Raw genomic sequence first — 16543 nt, forward strand, 5'->3', positions numbered from 1 at the left:
GTTTAAATAACCCTATTTGTTATAAAACTAACTACAATTATTGAAATGAGTTCTGATTCCCACAGACATCTCTTATTTTAATCTACTACAATGTGAACCTACAATCCACGACCGCAATGTCCCCTGAATGATTTGAATCCAGTACTCTTGATATCTAGAGAGCAACAACTTGATTCCACCGTTCAATGTCACTACAACAAAATGTAGTTTCAGTGACGAATTTTAGTGAGGAAAATTTTTTCCTCACAAAAAGGTACTATATAGCGACGAAAATTAGATTTCGTCCCTATTTATAAAAAAAATTAGTAATATTTAGCAACGAAAATTAGATTTAGTAGCTATATGTTGTGTTGAACTTGGGCGCCAAGCAAAAAATGTTGGCGCCAAAAAAAAATCAGCTACAACGACAAAATTTGTCGTCGCTAAACGTTTAAGTTTTTTGTGACGAAAACTTTCGTCGCTAAAGGTGTTAGTGAGAACACTATTAGGGACGAAAACTATTTCATCGCCGAATATAACATATAGTGACGACAATAAGTCGTCGCTAAAAATAAAATCATAAATATTAGTACATTTTCAGCGACGAATCTAAGTTCGTCGCTATAGGTACCCAATAGTGACGAATCTGAGTTCGTCACTAAAAGTTTTATACTAATATGAACTCAGCACCAAGCAAAAAATTGTTGCGCCAAACTAAATTTAGCTACAGCGAGGAACCTTTTCATTGCTAAAAGTTTAATTTTTTGCGACAAAACTTTCGTCGCTAAAGGTGTTAGTGAGAACACTATTAGTGACGAAAACTATTTCGTCGCTAAATATAACATATAGTAACGAAAATAAGTCATCGCTAAAAATAAAATCATAAATATCAGTACATTTTCAGTGACGAATCTAAGTTCGTCGCTACAGGTAGCCAATAGCGACGAATCTGAGTTCGTCACTAAAAGTTTTATACTAATATGAACTCAGGTGCCAAAAGAAAAATTGTTGCGCCAAACTAAATTTTGCTACAACGACAAACCTTTTCGTCGCTAAAAGTTTAATTTTTTGCGACGAAAACTGTCGTCACTAAAGGTGTTAGTGAGAACACTATTAGTGACGAAAAGTATTTCGTCACTGAATATAACATATAGTGACGAAAAGAAGTTATCGCTAAAAATAAATTCTAGTTAAAAAGTTCATTATTAGCTACAAATTCGAGTTCGTCGCTAAAGGTATCCAATAGTGACGAATTCAAGTTCGTCACTAAAAGCTTTATACTTATATTAGCTTTAGCCCATATTTTTTGTTTTCACTTTTCCCTTTTCTGGTTTTTCTCTCTTTCCCTCACAGCCCATCCGAGTTCGTCACTTCAACCCTCACAGCCGCTACAGAAATCGGCGATTCGGCTCGCCGTCGACGCCGATTCAATGACGCTTCAGCTCAAGGATGCTAATGCGACGCACCTAGCGACGCTTCAACTTGGCGATGCTTCGACTTGGTGACGCTTCGCTCGACGACGCTAAGGCGACGCACCCAGCAATGCTTCGACAACACTTCGGTGACACACCCAGTGATGCTCTGGCAATGCTTCGGCTCCTACCCAGCGATGCTCCGACGACACTTCGGCTCCCACCTAGCGACACTTTGGCTTCCCTTCGCCGATTCAACCTCCCACTTCCAACCAGTGACCCTTCGCCTTCCCTTCACCGATTCCGACTTCTTTTTTGTCCTAACTACTTCAAGTAAGAGACTCTAAAATTATATTTATTTATTGCTTTTCTTTTTTGGTTTCTAAGCTAATCAAAATTCCATGTTTTGCAGCAAATTTGGGATTGCTTTTTGGTTCAAGATGTAAATTTCATTTTGTACAGAGAAAAGTCAAGGCTTGTTGATAGGTAAAAAATACCCTCCCCCCTTTAATTGTGAGAAGAATCTGACACTATTTTCCTTTTATTACTATTAGTACTTGGAAAATGTAAATTTCAAAATTTTTGCTGTTTTTAGCTAGTGGGTATTGCTTTTTCAGTGATTTTAGTTAAAAATAAACATGGTTTTTTTTTTAGTATTATGTTTTTGTGTAATAATTAATAGTTTAATTCCATGTTGATACCCATGTATTCCTTACAGTCATCAACTAAGCTCCTAACTCTTCTTCATTAATTTTCACAAGTATAATTTTTTCTTTTTTATTGTTTCTGGTAGTTGTATCAGTTTCAAGACTGAAGGACTTATAAATTTAAGTTTTCTTTTGCAGGCTAAATACATATTATTTGCAATATCTTTGGATTTTTTTTCTAAAAGTCGTAAGCTTAGCTTGGGCAAAGAAAGTAAATTCTAGTTAAAAACTTATAAAATTTTATACTTGTGAGGTTGGAAATTGGATTTGTGGTGGTATGTTGTGTTGGAGAAAGCGAGTGGCTTGCATGGTGTTATAAAGTGGTTTAAATACATATTGGGAGTGTTTTATATTCCTTTGAATTATGATTGGGTATTGTTGATTAGATGTGATGAATAGTAGATTTCAGTACTTGTAAGCATTATAATTGTGATGTTTGTAATTGGTTTTCTTGTGGATTGTTGGTTTGAATTAGTATTATTGATTAGATGTGATGAATAATATTTTATTTGATTTAAATATTTGTAAAACTCTATACTTGTAATGTTGGAAATTGTTTTTGTGGTGCGTTGTTGTGTTGGAGCAAGCGGATGGCTTGCATGATGAATAGTATTTTATTTGATTTAAATACTTATGAAATTCTATATTTGTGATGTTGGAAATTGGTTTTGTGGTGGGTTATTGTGTTGGAGCAAGCGGGTGGCTTACATGGTGTTATAAAGTGGTTTAAATTCATATTGGGAGTGTTTTTCATTTCTTGCAAATGTGAATGAGTATTGTTGATTAGATGTGATGAATAGTATTTTATATGATTTAAATACTTGTAAAACTCTATATTTGTGATGTTGGTGATTAATTTTGTGGTGGGTTGTTGTGTTGGAGCAAGCGGGTGGCTTGCATGGTGTTATAAGGTGGTTTAAATTCATATTTGGAGTGTTTTTCATTTCTTGCAAATGTGAATGAGTATCGTTGATTAGATGTGATGAATAGTATTTTATTTGATTTAAATACTTGTAAAACTCTATACTTGTGATGTTTGTAATTGGTTTTGTGGTTGGTAGTTGTGTTGGAGTAAGCGAGTGGCTTGTATGATGTTATAAGGTAGTTTAAACTAATATTGGGAGTGTTTGAGTATGCAATGTACATTTGTTTAAATATTAATATAGACTTGTGCATTCATGAATGGGATATTGTGCATAAGTTATCCTTATTTTACCTAAGTAGCTTATAGACTTAGATGTTAGAATACATTATGCATGAGTTGTCCTTATTTTGCTAAAATAGCATTCACCTTGCAATTGTAGTCAAACATGGATAAAAGTTAGATGACAATGGGTAAGACACCTGATGGCACATTAAGTCATCCATATATTGAAGGGGTCAATGCATTTATTAATTTTACAAAGGTAGTTGTGGACTTGAGTGGTAATATTCCATGCCCATGTATTCACAGTGTGAATTGCTATCGACAATCTCTTCATACTGTGCGTATCCATTTGCTTCATCGTGGGATTATGCAATCTTACATTAATTGATATAATCATGGAGAATCTTGTGTATTGAACGAGAACATTCATGATAATGAAATGTAGGATAATGATCATATGGATGGTATCAATGCCTTGGTAGGTGACCGAATTAAAGGGGAACCAAGAAATGTAACCGAAGATGAGGAGGTGTGTCATTTTGACAAACTTGAGGAAGATGCAAAGCGTGAGTTGTATCCAGGTTGCACTGATTATAGTATCTTGAAGTTTGTTATTGAGATGTTGAATGTAACGGTAATGACCAACTTGAGTAATAAGGGGTTTGATATGATGCTAGAATTGCTGACAAAGGTTTTACCGAAAGATAACTTGGTTCCAAGGTCAACTTATGAAGCAAAGAAGATATTACATGACTTGGACATGTCATACGAGCATAAAGATGCATGCAAAAATAATTGTGCACTATTTTGGAAGGAAAATGAAAACCTTGATAAATGTCCGGTGTGTGAGGCGCCTAGGTACAAGGATACACGTGCCCAAGGTAAGAAGATTCCTCATATGGTATTGTGTTACTTCCCATTGACACTGAGACTGCAGAGATTGTACATGTCAGGCCAAAGAGCTAAGGGCATGAGATGGTATATAGACAAACGTGTGGATAATGGGATAATGAGGCATCTGGCTGATAGTGAGGAGTGGAAGGAGTTTGATTTGCAATATCCTAATTTTGCCCTCGAACCTCACAATGTAAGGTTAGGGTTGGCTATAGATGGATTTAACCCTTTTGGGAATATGAATAACAACTATAGTACGTGGCCTGTCATACTTATCCCCTATAACCTATCGCCTTGGCTGGTTATGAAAGAGCCATATTTTATGTTGTCTTTGCTTATTCCTGGTTCCTATCAACCGGGAAATGAGATTGATATTTACTTGAAACCATTGGTTGATAAGTTGAAGGAGTTGTGGGAAGAAGGTGTAGAAACTTATGATACTTATAGTAAAAAGCATTTTCAGATGCGTGCAACTTTGTTGTGGACAATACATGACTATCCTAGATTTGGTAATGTGTCCGGGTGGAGGACAAAGGGTTGTCATTCTTGTTACACTTGCAATGATGAACCATATTCAGAAGCTTTGGAAAGTAAAATTGGATTCATTAACCATCGAGCTTATTTGCCTATGGAACATCGTTGGAGACATAGTCGGTTGCATAATAATTTACCAGAGAAATGGAAGAGATTTTTAGAGTTACAAGTGGGAAAGATACAATAGCAGCTAGATAGAATGCCAAATATAATTTTAGGAAAGTATCCAAGTAACAAGAAGAGACAACTCATTGGGGAGCCAAATTGGTCAAAGGTAAGTATTTTGTATAAGCTTCCATACTGGAAAAATAAGAAGCTTAAGCACAACATTGATGTCATGCATGTGGAGAAGAACATTATGAGAGTACATATGGTACTTTGTTGGGCATTAAGGGGAAGAACAAGGACACTGACAAGGTACGAATAGACTTGCAAAATATGAACTTCAGGCACACGTTGCATTTGAAACAACGTCCTAATGGATCATATGACAAGCCTCAAGCTTTCTTTTCATTAAGCTCCAATGAAAGGGATGGTTTTTATAACTTTTTGAAATCAGTCAAGTATCCGGATGGCTATGCAGCCAACATATCAAGGTCAGTGAATGCAAAAAATGGTAGATTATCTGGTTTGAAAAGCCATGACTGTCATGTGCTACTACAACGAATTCTTCCAATTGGGTTGCGAGGGTTTGCAGATAAGGACATTAGTATTGTAATGTTTGAGTTGGATAACTTCTTCCAAGACTTATGCTCAAGGACCCTAAAGCGGAGTGAATTGGAGAAACTAGAAGAATGTATAGTTCTTATACTATGCAAGCTTGAGAGGTTCTTTCATCTAGCATTCTTTGATGTTATGGTCCACCTTGCTGTTCACTTGCCTCGAGAAGCAATTCTAGAAGGCCTGGTACAATATCGGTGGATGTATTTAATTGAAAGGTAATTAGATCATTTGATGCATTCATCAATTGCATCTTTCCCACATGGTATAAAATGACATATTGTGCGTATTTTTTCCTCATAGGTACCTTGGAAAATTGAAAAGATACATTTCCAACCGAGCTCGACTAGAAGGTTCGATTGCAAAGGCTTACATTCTTAAAGAATGTATTAACAACTGGTCTTTGTATATTGATGGGATCGAAATTGTACATAACCGAAGAGAAAGAAATGAAGATTTTGGTGAATCTAGCTAAGGATTGATAGTTTTTTTCACAAACTGCCCAACCTACAGGTGGTAGGCGAAATGATGGCGACTTGTCTCGTGCATTGCTTGACATTGCTCATTGGTACTTGTTGTACAATAGTCCTGAGCTAGATATTGTTTGATCAATTTTTGAATATTATTTGCAATGATTAGCTAAAAATAAATCACATTATGTTTAACAACGAACACAAAAGCACATTGCATAATCCTACTAGAAAAGTCATAACTCAAATCCAATGACAAGAGTTTCCCAAGTGGTTCAGAGAACATGTAAGACATTTGAAATTTAATCACACACTAACAAATTTAAACATTTAAATTTATTCGTCATTACTTATTACTAATTAATATCACTTGTGTCATTATAGATGAATAGATTGAAAGTTAACGAATCATCAGAAGCTACTAAACAGTTATGGTCATTAGCAAATGGTCCTAAGCCGTATGTGAAGAAGTACACAGTTTGTATGGTCAGTGGTGTAAAGTTCCATACAAGGGACCTAGACAATCGTCGTGTAACTCAAAACAGTGGTGTATGTACCGAAGGGGACCATGAGGGAGAGGTGCACGACTTCTATGGTCATGTGTGCAAAATTTGGGAATTAGAGTATATGTTTCACCATAAAGTTGTTTTATTCCAGTGTGAATGGTACAACACTAGTACCAATGGTCGATGGAGAACAATAAGAACCGATGCACACTGCACGAGCATTGATGTTACAAGTCGATGGTATCAAAATGATCATTTTATACTTCCTAGTCAAGCAAAACAAGTTTTTTACCTTCAAAATACCAAATTGCATGACCCTTAGAAAATTGTGCAATGCATCCAACATAAAGGAGTGTTTGATGTCCCGAAAGTCGGGGGTGGAGAGTCCAATGATAATACAGAATATAGTGATGCATTCCAACAATAAGCAATTGTTGATGTTGTCACTATCAATGTTAAAGACAATATTATTAAGTATTGTATGGGTGATGTTGAAACTGAGGTGGTTCATGAAGGTGGAACTTCAGGAGACGCTAATCAAAATGAAGAGCATGACATACCTGATGTTGATTTTGATATGGATTATGATATGTAGAATTCATAACAATTGTCTTAAATGTTGTGTGTTTGTCTTAAAGTTTTATGCTTGTTTAAGTAGTAATTGTTATTGAGATGTTTTGTACTTATCTTGAACTTGATATGGATATTGATGTGGTCATTTGTTATGTTGAGTTAGTACCAATTGTGTTCAAATTTAGCACTTGTGAATTGCTTGATATGGATAATGGTGTGGACTATGATATGTAAAGTTAGTAGTAATTGTTATTGAGATGTTTTGTACTTATCTTGAACTTGATATGGATATTTGATGTGGTCATTTGTTGTGTTGAGTTAGTAGCAATTGTGTTCAAATTTTGCACTTATGAATTGTTTAATATGGATAATGGTATGGACTATGATGTTAAGTTAGTAGCAATTGTACTTATCTTTCATGTCAATACATAGTTTCAAAAAATGCCAAAAAAGGCCAAATACACTCATAATATACTGAGTTATGAGATGGCAAGATTGGATAGAATGAGGCAAAACCAAGAGAGAATTGATACTTTGGGATTGAAGCACATCTCAACTTCTCTAAAGGATTCAGCTCAGTCCAATTGTGCAAAAGGGAAAAGAAGTAGAGCTAGTGTTGTGGTAGATGATGATTATGTACCACCTATTAGTAGCGATGAGAATGATGTTGAGTTATCTAACTCTTTAATCCATAAGGTACAATAGATGTTCCATAGGGTACAATAGATAATAACATTGTTGTTCTATTATTTTTACTGACTTTGTTGTTCCATTATATGTATGTTTGTTAGTTACAAATGGTACCAGGATGACTTACACGCTCGCGAGGTGAGGCATCTATTCCGGTGGTCCAATCTATGGTTCAATCTACGGAAACACCTCCTGAAGCAAATCCTTTCGCCCAAAGTTATTCTAGTGTGGAGGCTACCGACGCATTAACTACCACGACTAGTAAATTACATAGAACATACTTAATTACAACTACACCCAGTCTTTACTATTGAGATTATACTTAATGTACATAGAATGTATAATTTTTCAACATTCATAATTTTTAAATAGGATCTACTAGCAAAAATACCTGTGGAGCAACACGTGGTATAGCAATACGAGCACTTGTTGAAAAAAGTGATAAACTGCCAGTACATATAGCTGCAGAATATAATGCTCCTGTTAGGAAGAATGCGTGCAAGCTTATCAATCAAATTGGCGTACAAGTGCAAAGTAATTTGTCCAGTTACAACGTAAAAAATTGGAAAAGTGTTGATGCTGCTACTAGAGATGTAGTGTTTCAAAATATCATGGTAAATTTACATTGATAGCGTATAACTCATCTTTGTTGTCACTAAGCATATTAAATTCATATAATAATATTTTTATAATGTATATATACTTCATTTTACAAGATCAGTTTGAGCTAGAAGGAGATTCCAACTTGGTAACGAAAACAATAAATACAAAATGTGGAAGATTATTGAGTTGCAACTCTAACAAGTTGTATCATATTTATAAAAAGCTCGTACAATCCCATGGTGCTGACTATGCAGAAAGCCACCACACCAAAGAATGCGATACTTGAGTAGTGGACTGGACTCGTTGAAGGGAAATGGACCAATAAGGACTGGCTGGTAAATTATTTATGCGTATATTATTATTATCCAATATTTACTATATTATGTTGTCAAATGATTAGATTAATACTTAGATGTAGTAAATGTATATTGTTTTATTCATGATCTAATAAATATCCTGAATGTTCTTTATTAGGAAAAATGAAGAACGAACTCTAAAAATAGGAGCAAAACTGTAAGCAAACATAGATGCGGGACAAAGGCACTTGCTGTTAGGGTTGATGATGAGGTGTGTGTTTTTTTCATTTTCTTAAACCTTAGTATGTTACATGTTGTGATTAATTAACTATAACTAACTAACACTTGAATGTTAATTAATTAGACAAATAATAATTGCGGTCAAGTTCTTGAATTGGCAAAAGTCTACAAAGATGTTCATTTCAATACAAATACAAATAAATGGATACACCATGAGAATGAAGCGACATATGTATGTGTATCATTCCATTCCTATTATTCCATCCTTATCTGTTTGTAAAACTATAACATATGTAGTATTAATGTTGCGATTGTTTTTTTTTTTTTTTCTCTTTCATTGTCAAGATCCTAATGCAATTCCCCTTACACAAAAGGACATTTCAAACTTGGTTTTTAAGAAGAAATCTGGTATTGTAAAAGGACTTGGCATGAGACCTTCCTCTTCTCTAGTAACCACTGCCTCATCTAGTTCTTCGGTGGAGTATATTCATCGGTTAGAAAATGAGATAATTGAGCTCAAAGAGGCAAGAGATAGGGAAGAAGAGGAGCGAGTTAAGGAGTAAGAGGCGCGAGCTAAACAAGATAAGGTCCAAAAGAATATTCTTAACTTTTTGAGGAGCAAAGGTTATGATAACGCTTTTACCTATGGGGGTGGTTCATCTTCAAGTTAAATCACTTATTGGTTAGTACTTTATCTTTAAGTTAAAACACTTCATTTTTATGTATCATTTGAAACTAATTCCTTTGATATCTTACTCTATATACTTCCCATATATGTCTATATGTTTATGCCCAAATGCTATGGTTTAGCAAAATGCTACATTGATTTAGTTAGTTGAGTGGGCCAAGTTAGAAGATAATATGGCCAATTGCAAAGCATTCATCAAAACATTTTTTTTTTATAGGTGCATAGCATTTATCAAAACATGGGTTCCTTTGATGCTGTAGTCATCATATTAGTGCTCAAATACATTTCTATGGTGTGATTGCTATTCCAAACCAACTAGACATTGAAGGACATAGCTCCACAAATCATGGCTGACCCCTGCCTCTATGTCCTGCAATGTACTGTAGGTTTTGGGAGCCAGAATTGACAATTAGGAACTATGCAATATGCACATGATTTTTAATGCCTGTGACCTTTAGCCACCAGCTCTCTCTATCTATTATTATGCACATGATCCTATGGCATGATGTTTATATTTTGTTTGGGCAGATTGTTTTAAGATAATGAAGGCTCTAAAACTAATTGTATTATATTACACTTGATGATTTTAACGTAGTGTTTTTATATTTGTGCAGATTTCTTATTAGTGGCTTTGGGGGGATTTACTTTTGACATTATTTGAAGACATGAGGACATCTTCCGTTTGGTTCTAATTATATTATGCAACATTTTTTGTATTGTTATAAAACATCTTAAGTTATTGTATGTGTTGCGAACAATTATTGTATGAAAGGAGTTTGAATTGGATATTTGTTTTAATTTTAACTTGTGGAATGTACGGATCAATTTTTTATAAATGTGTTGTTGAAATAAATGTGTTAATCAAATGTGAGGTTTTAATAATGTAATGACAGGTTACAGGTTAATATCAACGCTATGAAAATAATAAAAACAGAAAATACATTTTAGTGACGAATTTTTTCGTCACAAAAAATACATTTTGTTATAGTGTGTATGTGAATGATCACTGATAGTGACTTGAAAGGGCAATAGTTGCTAACTTTTTAGATCTCAAAATGAGTAGCTCTAAAGTCTTGGAAAACATGCATCAAAATTTTCTTATATACTTATTGGCTTAGGTTAGAAACCCTAATTATCGGATGGGCTAATGGTTTGAATATTTGATTCTAAAAATATGAAGTTTGATTGGTTGAACTTCAGTTTTGATCAGTCAAAACTATTAAAATTTCTGATCTTTGAATCACTTGAAATCTTATTTTTGCACACTGAATTGCAGTACCTTGAGCATAGTCTAAACATTCTTATAGATTATATGAGCTATAACTAGACAAGTTTTTATTCACTTGTTTGCGAACAAACTATACCAATTTAAAACCTAACAACATCGAAATAAATTCTGGATTGAATTTTTCCTAGTTCTAACACAAATAATCTTTAAAAAAAAATATCTATGCAAAAAGCATTGGTCACTCAAACAATCAATAAAAATACAGAATTCTTAGTACATGGAGTCAAGGTATGTATTACAATGCAATAATATAAAAACAAAAAGATATGTATCACAATGCAATAATATAAAGATAGAATCATATAAGCAGTAAAGCAAGTGAACATAACATAATAAGTCTGATACCAAATATAGAGTTACAACTCAGCTCAAAACAAATAAAAGCATAGCGTATCAAGACTAGACAAAATAATATACAAAAAAAACAAATCCAAATAAAAACATAAAAGTTCTCCCCCTAAAACCTTCAACCCCCATAAAACACCAACTCCCCCTTTTTGGAATGCATTGCCAAAGGCATACACAATGGCAAACTACATATAACATACGTAAAGGAGATTATTCTTCTTTCCTATCATCAGTGTCACTCCTAGTAACTTTTATCAAAAGGCAAAATGGGTAGTAAAGGATGTAGCGAAGAAAACGATGGTGTAAGGAACTGGGAAAACAAAGTGGAGAAAATAGTATCAAGAGAGTAAGGTGGACGAATGAGCCAATGATTAAAACTAGATAGGCAAGCCAGTTGAGGTTTCTTAATACTAGATAATTACCTACCATGAATGCTACGGAGACCATTGTTAGAGCTAACCCAAAAATTGGCACAGCGAACTTAAAGGCAGCAATAATCAAGTTAAGATCACCGAGTTGTGCCCAGATGAGAGTGACAACAACAGCAATGGCACTATACATAGCTATGGTGTTGCAAATTACGAACACTTGGAACATCTGCTTTTCTAGAAAATTTGCCACACCTCCAGAGCCGTTGTAACCACCGGGCACCGTGAAAGACGCTGCAAAGGTTACAGTAGCCACGAGGGTTGCAACCAACAAGAGAGTGCCAACTCTGTCCTTGTATTTGTCTTCGCTGTGTAGCTTCAAAGGAGGCATCATAATTGGCATGTTCTTGCTCGTAGTGCTTCGAGGAGCTCGTGGGACGCCGGCATATCTCAAGGCTTCCCGTGTCAATTGCTGCATGGTGAACAAGAAACTTTTTGTTATGATCATATTGTTCATTTCTTGGAATGAATAGGAATGAATAGCACCTCTCTCTCTCTGTCTCTCTCAAGTATAATGTAGTCCAGATTGTAAATACTAGAAAGGATTATTTACAAGAACAGCAGCATATAGGTCTCACAAATTTGAGGGGTAATTGTATATATTTTACCGTGTCATATGATATTTTCTCCAATACCAAATGTTTATGTGATTAATAGCATAGTTAGGAATTTGACTTTTAAGAGCTAGATAAAAATGAGATTTTTTTTGCAGTACATATTTTAAGTACATCCCTATTATGTACAATAGTCTAAAACAATATTGTACTATTTAATACACAAGTTAAAGTACACTCACCATTTATCGATTCAAAATAATTTTATCGAGTTCAATCCTCGGAGATTTGGAAAGGCTCATTAGAAGTTGAAGTTTCAATATTATAACCTAAAGGTATATTGCTTTTAGATTATTCTCTTCTTTTCTTTAGAACAATGAGTTAATAGTTTTTCTTCTTAAAAAAAGAATTAATAGTTTTTAACTTTCCATAAATCTAGTTTTTAAATTAAATTATATAACTCATTAAATATAATTATTAAGAAAAAAAATCATTAATTCATAAAAAAAATACTAATAGATTAAAGATTTGTTAGAAAGTCGACAAATAATTATTCAAATCTTAATATATATGAAAAAATCTAATCAAATAATCAATTACATTTTATTTTTAAAAAAATAACGATCAATTATTTGCTTAGCCAAAAAATAACGCTATACTATTATTTTTCTATATTATATGATGTATTATAGTTTAATAATATTAGTTTTTATATATACATTATAATGTTATGTAGTATAATATAATTTTTTTTTCTCAGCAAAAAATTATTTATTATTTTAATAAGAAATAAAGTAATAGCATTCTCAGAAAATTATTTATTATTTTAATAAGATAAAGTAATAGCTGGCCACTACTTTTGTTGATGAAAACTTAATTTTAACCATACACGTGGTGCACGGTATCTTGGAAATTGGAGCAATGCAGACCAGTTGTCTGCATCATAAACAGCTAAAGAGAAAAGAGAAGGGGAAAAAAAGCAAGAGCAAATCAAACTTAACCTTAACACAGTGAGTTTATAGTTGAGAGAGAGAGAGAGATGCAGATCTTTTGCAAGAACTAGGTAGAATAGTTTGCAGTAACGTGATATTGTAATTTTTCTAGGATAAAAAGTAGAGTTACAATGATTACCGTTCGTAGCCTCCTTCTGCAGTTAGTCTAAAGTAAGCCAGAGAAGTTTGATGGGTCCGGTTAATGAATACCGCATATATTAACAAATTTATTTTTAAAAAATTTTTATCGAAAATTGAAACTTTTTTTTTTAAATAGTATGTTATTGTTTGCACTTAGAATATACATTAATAAAACTCAAGTTTTATAAAGATGGAGGACGGAAAATTAGAAAATAATTGTTTCTTTATTTGTTGAGATAATTGTTAAAATAACAACTTATGATAAAGATGGAGGGCGGAAAATTAGAAAATAATTGTTTCTTTATTTGTTGAGATAATTGTTAAAATAACAACGTATTTATCATAAGGTTGTGAAGATCCAATTATTTTAATCTAGTAATATATACTTCTATCAATTTATCGCTAATCAGACTATAACATAGTTTCTGCTTAAAAAAAAAAGAAAAAGAAAAGAAAGAGAAGAGAAAGATAGTATAAATGAAGGTAAATGGTTTATTTGGATACCACTTGCTGAAATTAAAAATTTTATTGTTGAAAGTATTGTAAATAAAAATAAAAATTAGTTAAAATAATATAGTAAGCTCGTGAATAATAGTAAAAATATGCTGAATAGTAAATAACTTATAATTTTCATTGCTTTCTAAACATACAGTTTGACAAAGATTATTTTTGCCAACTTATTTTCCTATTTAACTTATGTTACTACTATTTAAAAATTTCACAGAACTTTTTAATATTATTCATCAATTTAACAAAAAAAAATCAATTTTAACAAAATAAACGAATTTCAAACCGATTTTAAATGTGATTTTAGACACCATTATATATATATATATATATATATAGAAAATATATTTGAGTGGGGGGGGGGGGGGGGGCATGGTACCACCATGTGACACACACAATTAAAAAAAAAAAAAAGAGAATGAGAAAGACATTAATGAACGTTGTTTGGTTTAATTCTAGCACTAGACAATAGATGGGACAGGAAAAATCCCTGTAATAATTGTATAATGTGTCTAAAAAAATTTGCTACTAGAAAAGGGGTTTAGATCAAGGGTCACATGATTTGCAACTGTATAAAAAATAAGGATCACATACCTCTCGAAATGAGGGAAACTCCACAGTACTATAGTCACCAGCAACGTCGAGAGCTGTCTTGCCTAAATTATTTAACGACTTCAAGCTTACTCTTTTGTCCCATGTTAAAATGCTCACTACCTTAGGATGCCTTTGCTTGGAGGCCAAATGCAAAGGAGTGTTTCCAAAATTGTCTTTTTCATTGATAAGCATTTCAAGGTTATCTCTTTTGAGCATATAAGCTACCGCTTTGGCTTTCCCACTCACAGCAGCTACATGCAAAATGTTCTGACCGTTTTGGTTGAGCAACTCGCTCATATCCGGATATTGTTTTAGAAAAAATTCAATTACCTCGATATGTCCTTTTTTGGAAGCTGTGTGAATTGGAAAAAAGCCATTCAGGTCCATTTTATATCCGCAGTCTGATGCTTTTTCTAATAAGTACTGAACCCCGTCAAGGAATCCTATTGATGCCGCATGGGAAAGGGGAGTCATCCCTGTAATATCTTGGTTCGTGATGAGATGTGGCATTTTTCTCAAAACAGTATCTAGGATACCTGGTACACAAATAATAAGAAGAATTATAATTGAATTGAGTGAATTGAAATTTTGGTAATAGTGAAGAAAATAAACTATGTTAATAATAAGGTACCAAATATGACATTTACATTTAACTACTTGGCATAAATATAAGATGCAGGTTTTACCATATATTGTTTGCTAAAAGCCTTTAGGCTCTATTCTTAAAAATAAATTTGGGTTTGAATCTCTCATCCTAAAAATACAGAATAAACAAAAAAGTAGTGTTTGTGAAGAAAGAAAATTACCTATGTTCTTTGTAGTAAAGGCACAAGAAATGGTAGGGTGCACAATCGATTTGCCAGCCACATTTCGCAGGCAAGGGAATTTATTCAACATGATCTCCAAAAGTTCAACATCTCCTGCTTCGGCCGCCATATATAGAGGAGACTTGTTTTCCTTATTTATCGAAGAACAGGTCACCACTGGTTCTGTCTCAACCAAGAATCTGGCCACCTCATTGTACTGGGTTTTGAAGGTCACCTCTTGGTACTTGTTCATCAAGGCCAAGTGCAGTGGAGTATTCCCCCTCTTGTTTTGCTCCTTCAGTGGTTCGAAGCTACATTGAGATTCCTCCAGATGCTGGTATGATGCTGAAAGCAGAAGTTTAACTATAGGAAGATGCCCAGCACTTGCAGCAACATGCAGAGCAAGGTCACCAGCGGAGTTCTTTCTCATGACAAGTTGTTGGCACCCTTTGGTCTCGAGAATCACTTTTACAGCCTTCTCATGGCCCGAGCTTGCTGCAACATGAAGGATTGTATTTAACTTGGGGCTTGTGTCGAAGAGGTGAGAAGATTCCATATCTCGTGCTTTTTCTATGAAAGCAATGTTCCCATCTTTTAAAGCCTTGAACAATTCTGGATTCATGTTTGTAGCTGTGAAGAACTCATCATCATCGGAATAATCATCATCATCATCAAATTCATCATCATCATCATCAAAAGAATCGGGCATTTGAAACCCAGCGCGCCTACCGTTTTGGGCCACGTACCCCATTGGTTTCGGAGGAAGGAAAAATTTGGGCACTGGCATCACCGATGGGTTTTTAGCTACATTAACCTTCGGGAGATCTTTCTTCATTTCAGCATCAATGGTAACATCTTCCATTGGCACCTTTCTCTGTGGGATCTCATCGGGGGTGCTGGAGATTGTACTTGCCATTAATGATTTTCGGAAGTAAAGAAGCTCTAGCTAGTAAATTAGGTTTTCTATACAACTGAATAGGGTAGTTCCACGCTAGAATCCCTGCTTAAATAGATCTCCGGGAGCAATGCATGTGGCCTCTTTTTCACTTGTGTGGAGCCACTCCCATGTGAAAAAAGAGACAATTAGTGGGTGTAGTTTCCTAGAAATCATCACTCGTATCTCAGTTTTTATTCGATTCTCAAAATCGTGAGCCCCACCAATATAACATTTGTTTGGCTTGATTATCATTACTTCATTTTCATCATTCATTATTCAAAAGATTGAGAATGAACAGTGTGGAATGAAAAAAACTTTTTGGTGTTTTTTGATTATTGAGTAATGAGTTAAATGTCAATTTAGTAGTAATAAAACACAACTGGTGAGACCCAATAATAAGACTTGTCACCCTCAAAAGTCTCGGCTAGCTTCTTCCTCTCTTTCTTTCTTTTTCTTAAGTAGACCCCTCGTACTCCAAAAAAATTTACC

The 16543-nt window shown here is 34.0% G+C and overlaps 1 protein-coding gene across 1 annotated transcript; it reads right to left on the reverse strand.

Moving 5' to 3' along the window:
• Positions 1–11029: 11029 nt before the first annotated feature.
• On the reverse strand, positions 11030–16165 carry LOC112023707 (protein ACCELERATED CELL DEATH 6). Its single transcript, XM_024056329.2, has 3 exons — positions 15118–16165; positions 14312–14847; positions 11030–11935 (listed from the first exon to the last, which is right to left on the reverse strand). The coding sequence occupies exons 1-3, from the start codon at positions 16031–16033 to the stop codon at positions 11306–11308; spliced, it is 2082 nt and encodes a 693-aa protein (XP_023912097.2). The 5' UTR covers positions 16034–16165; the 3' UTR covers positions 11030–11305.
• Between the last annotated feature and the right edge of the window lie 378 nt (positions 16166–16543).

The sequence above is a fragment of the Quercus suber genome, unplaced genomic scaffold (assembly GCF_002906115.3).
Source record: "Quercus suber isolate HL8 unplaced genomic scaffold, Cork oak 2.0 scaffold_542, whole genome shotgun sequence".
In the NCBI taxonomy this organism is placed as follows: Eukaryota; Viridiplantae; Streptophyta; class Magnoliopsida; order Fagales; family Fagaceae; genus Quercus; species Quercus suber.

What these genes read in the sequence shown, in the direction of transcription:
- LOC112023707 (XM_024056329.2), bottom strand. Translation starts at nt 16,033, where the DNA reads ATGGCAAGTACAATCTCCAGCACCCCCGATGAGATCCCACAGAGAAAG. An exon ending in CTTTACTACAAAGAACATAG is followed by an intron (nt 14,848 to 15,117) that starts GTAATTTTCTTT and finishes TTTGTGTACCAG; the next exon opens with GTATCCTAGATACTGTTTTG. An exon ending in AGTTTCCCTCATTTCGAGAG is followed by an intron (nt 11,936 to 14,311) that starts GTATGTGATCCT and finishes TTCACCATGCAG; the next exon opens with CAATTGACACGGGAAGCCTT.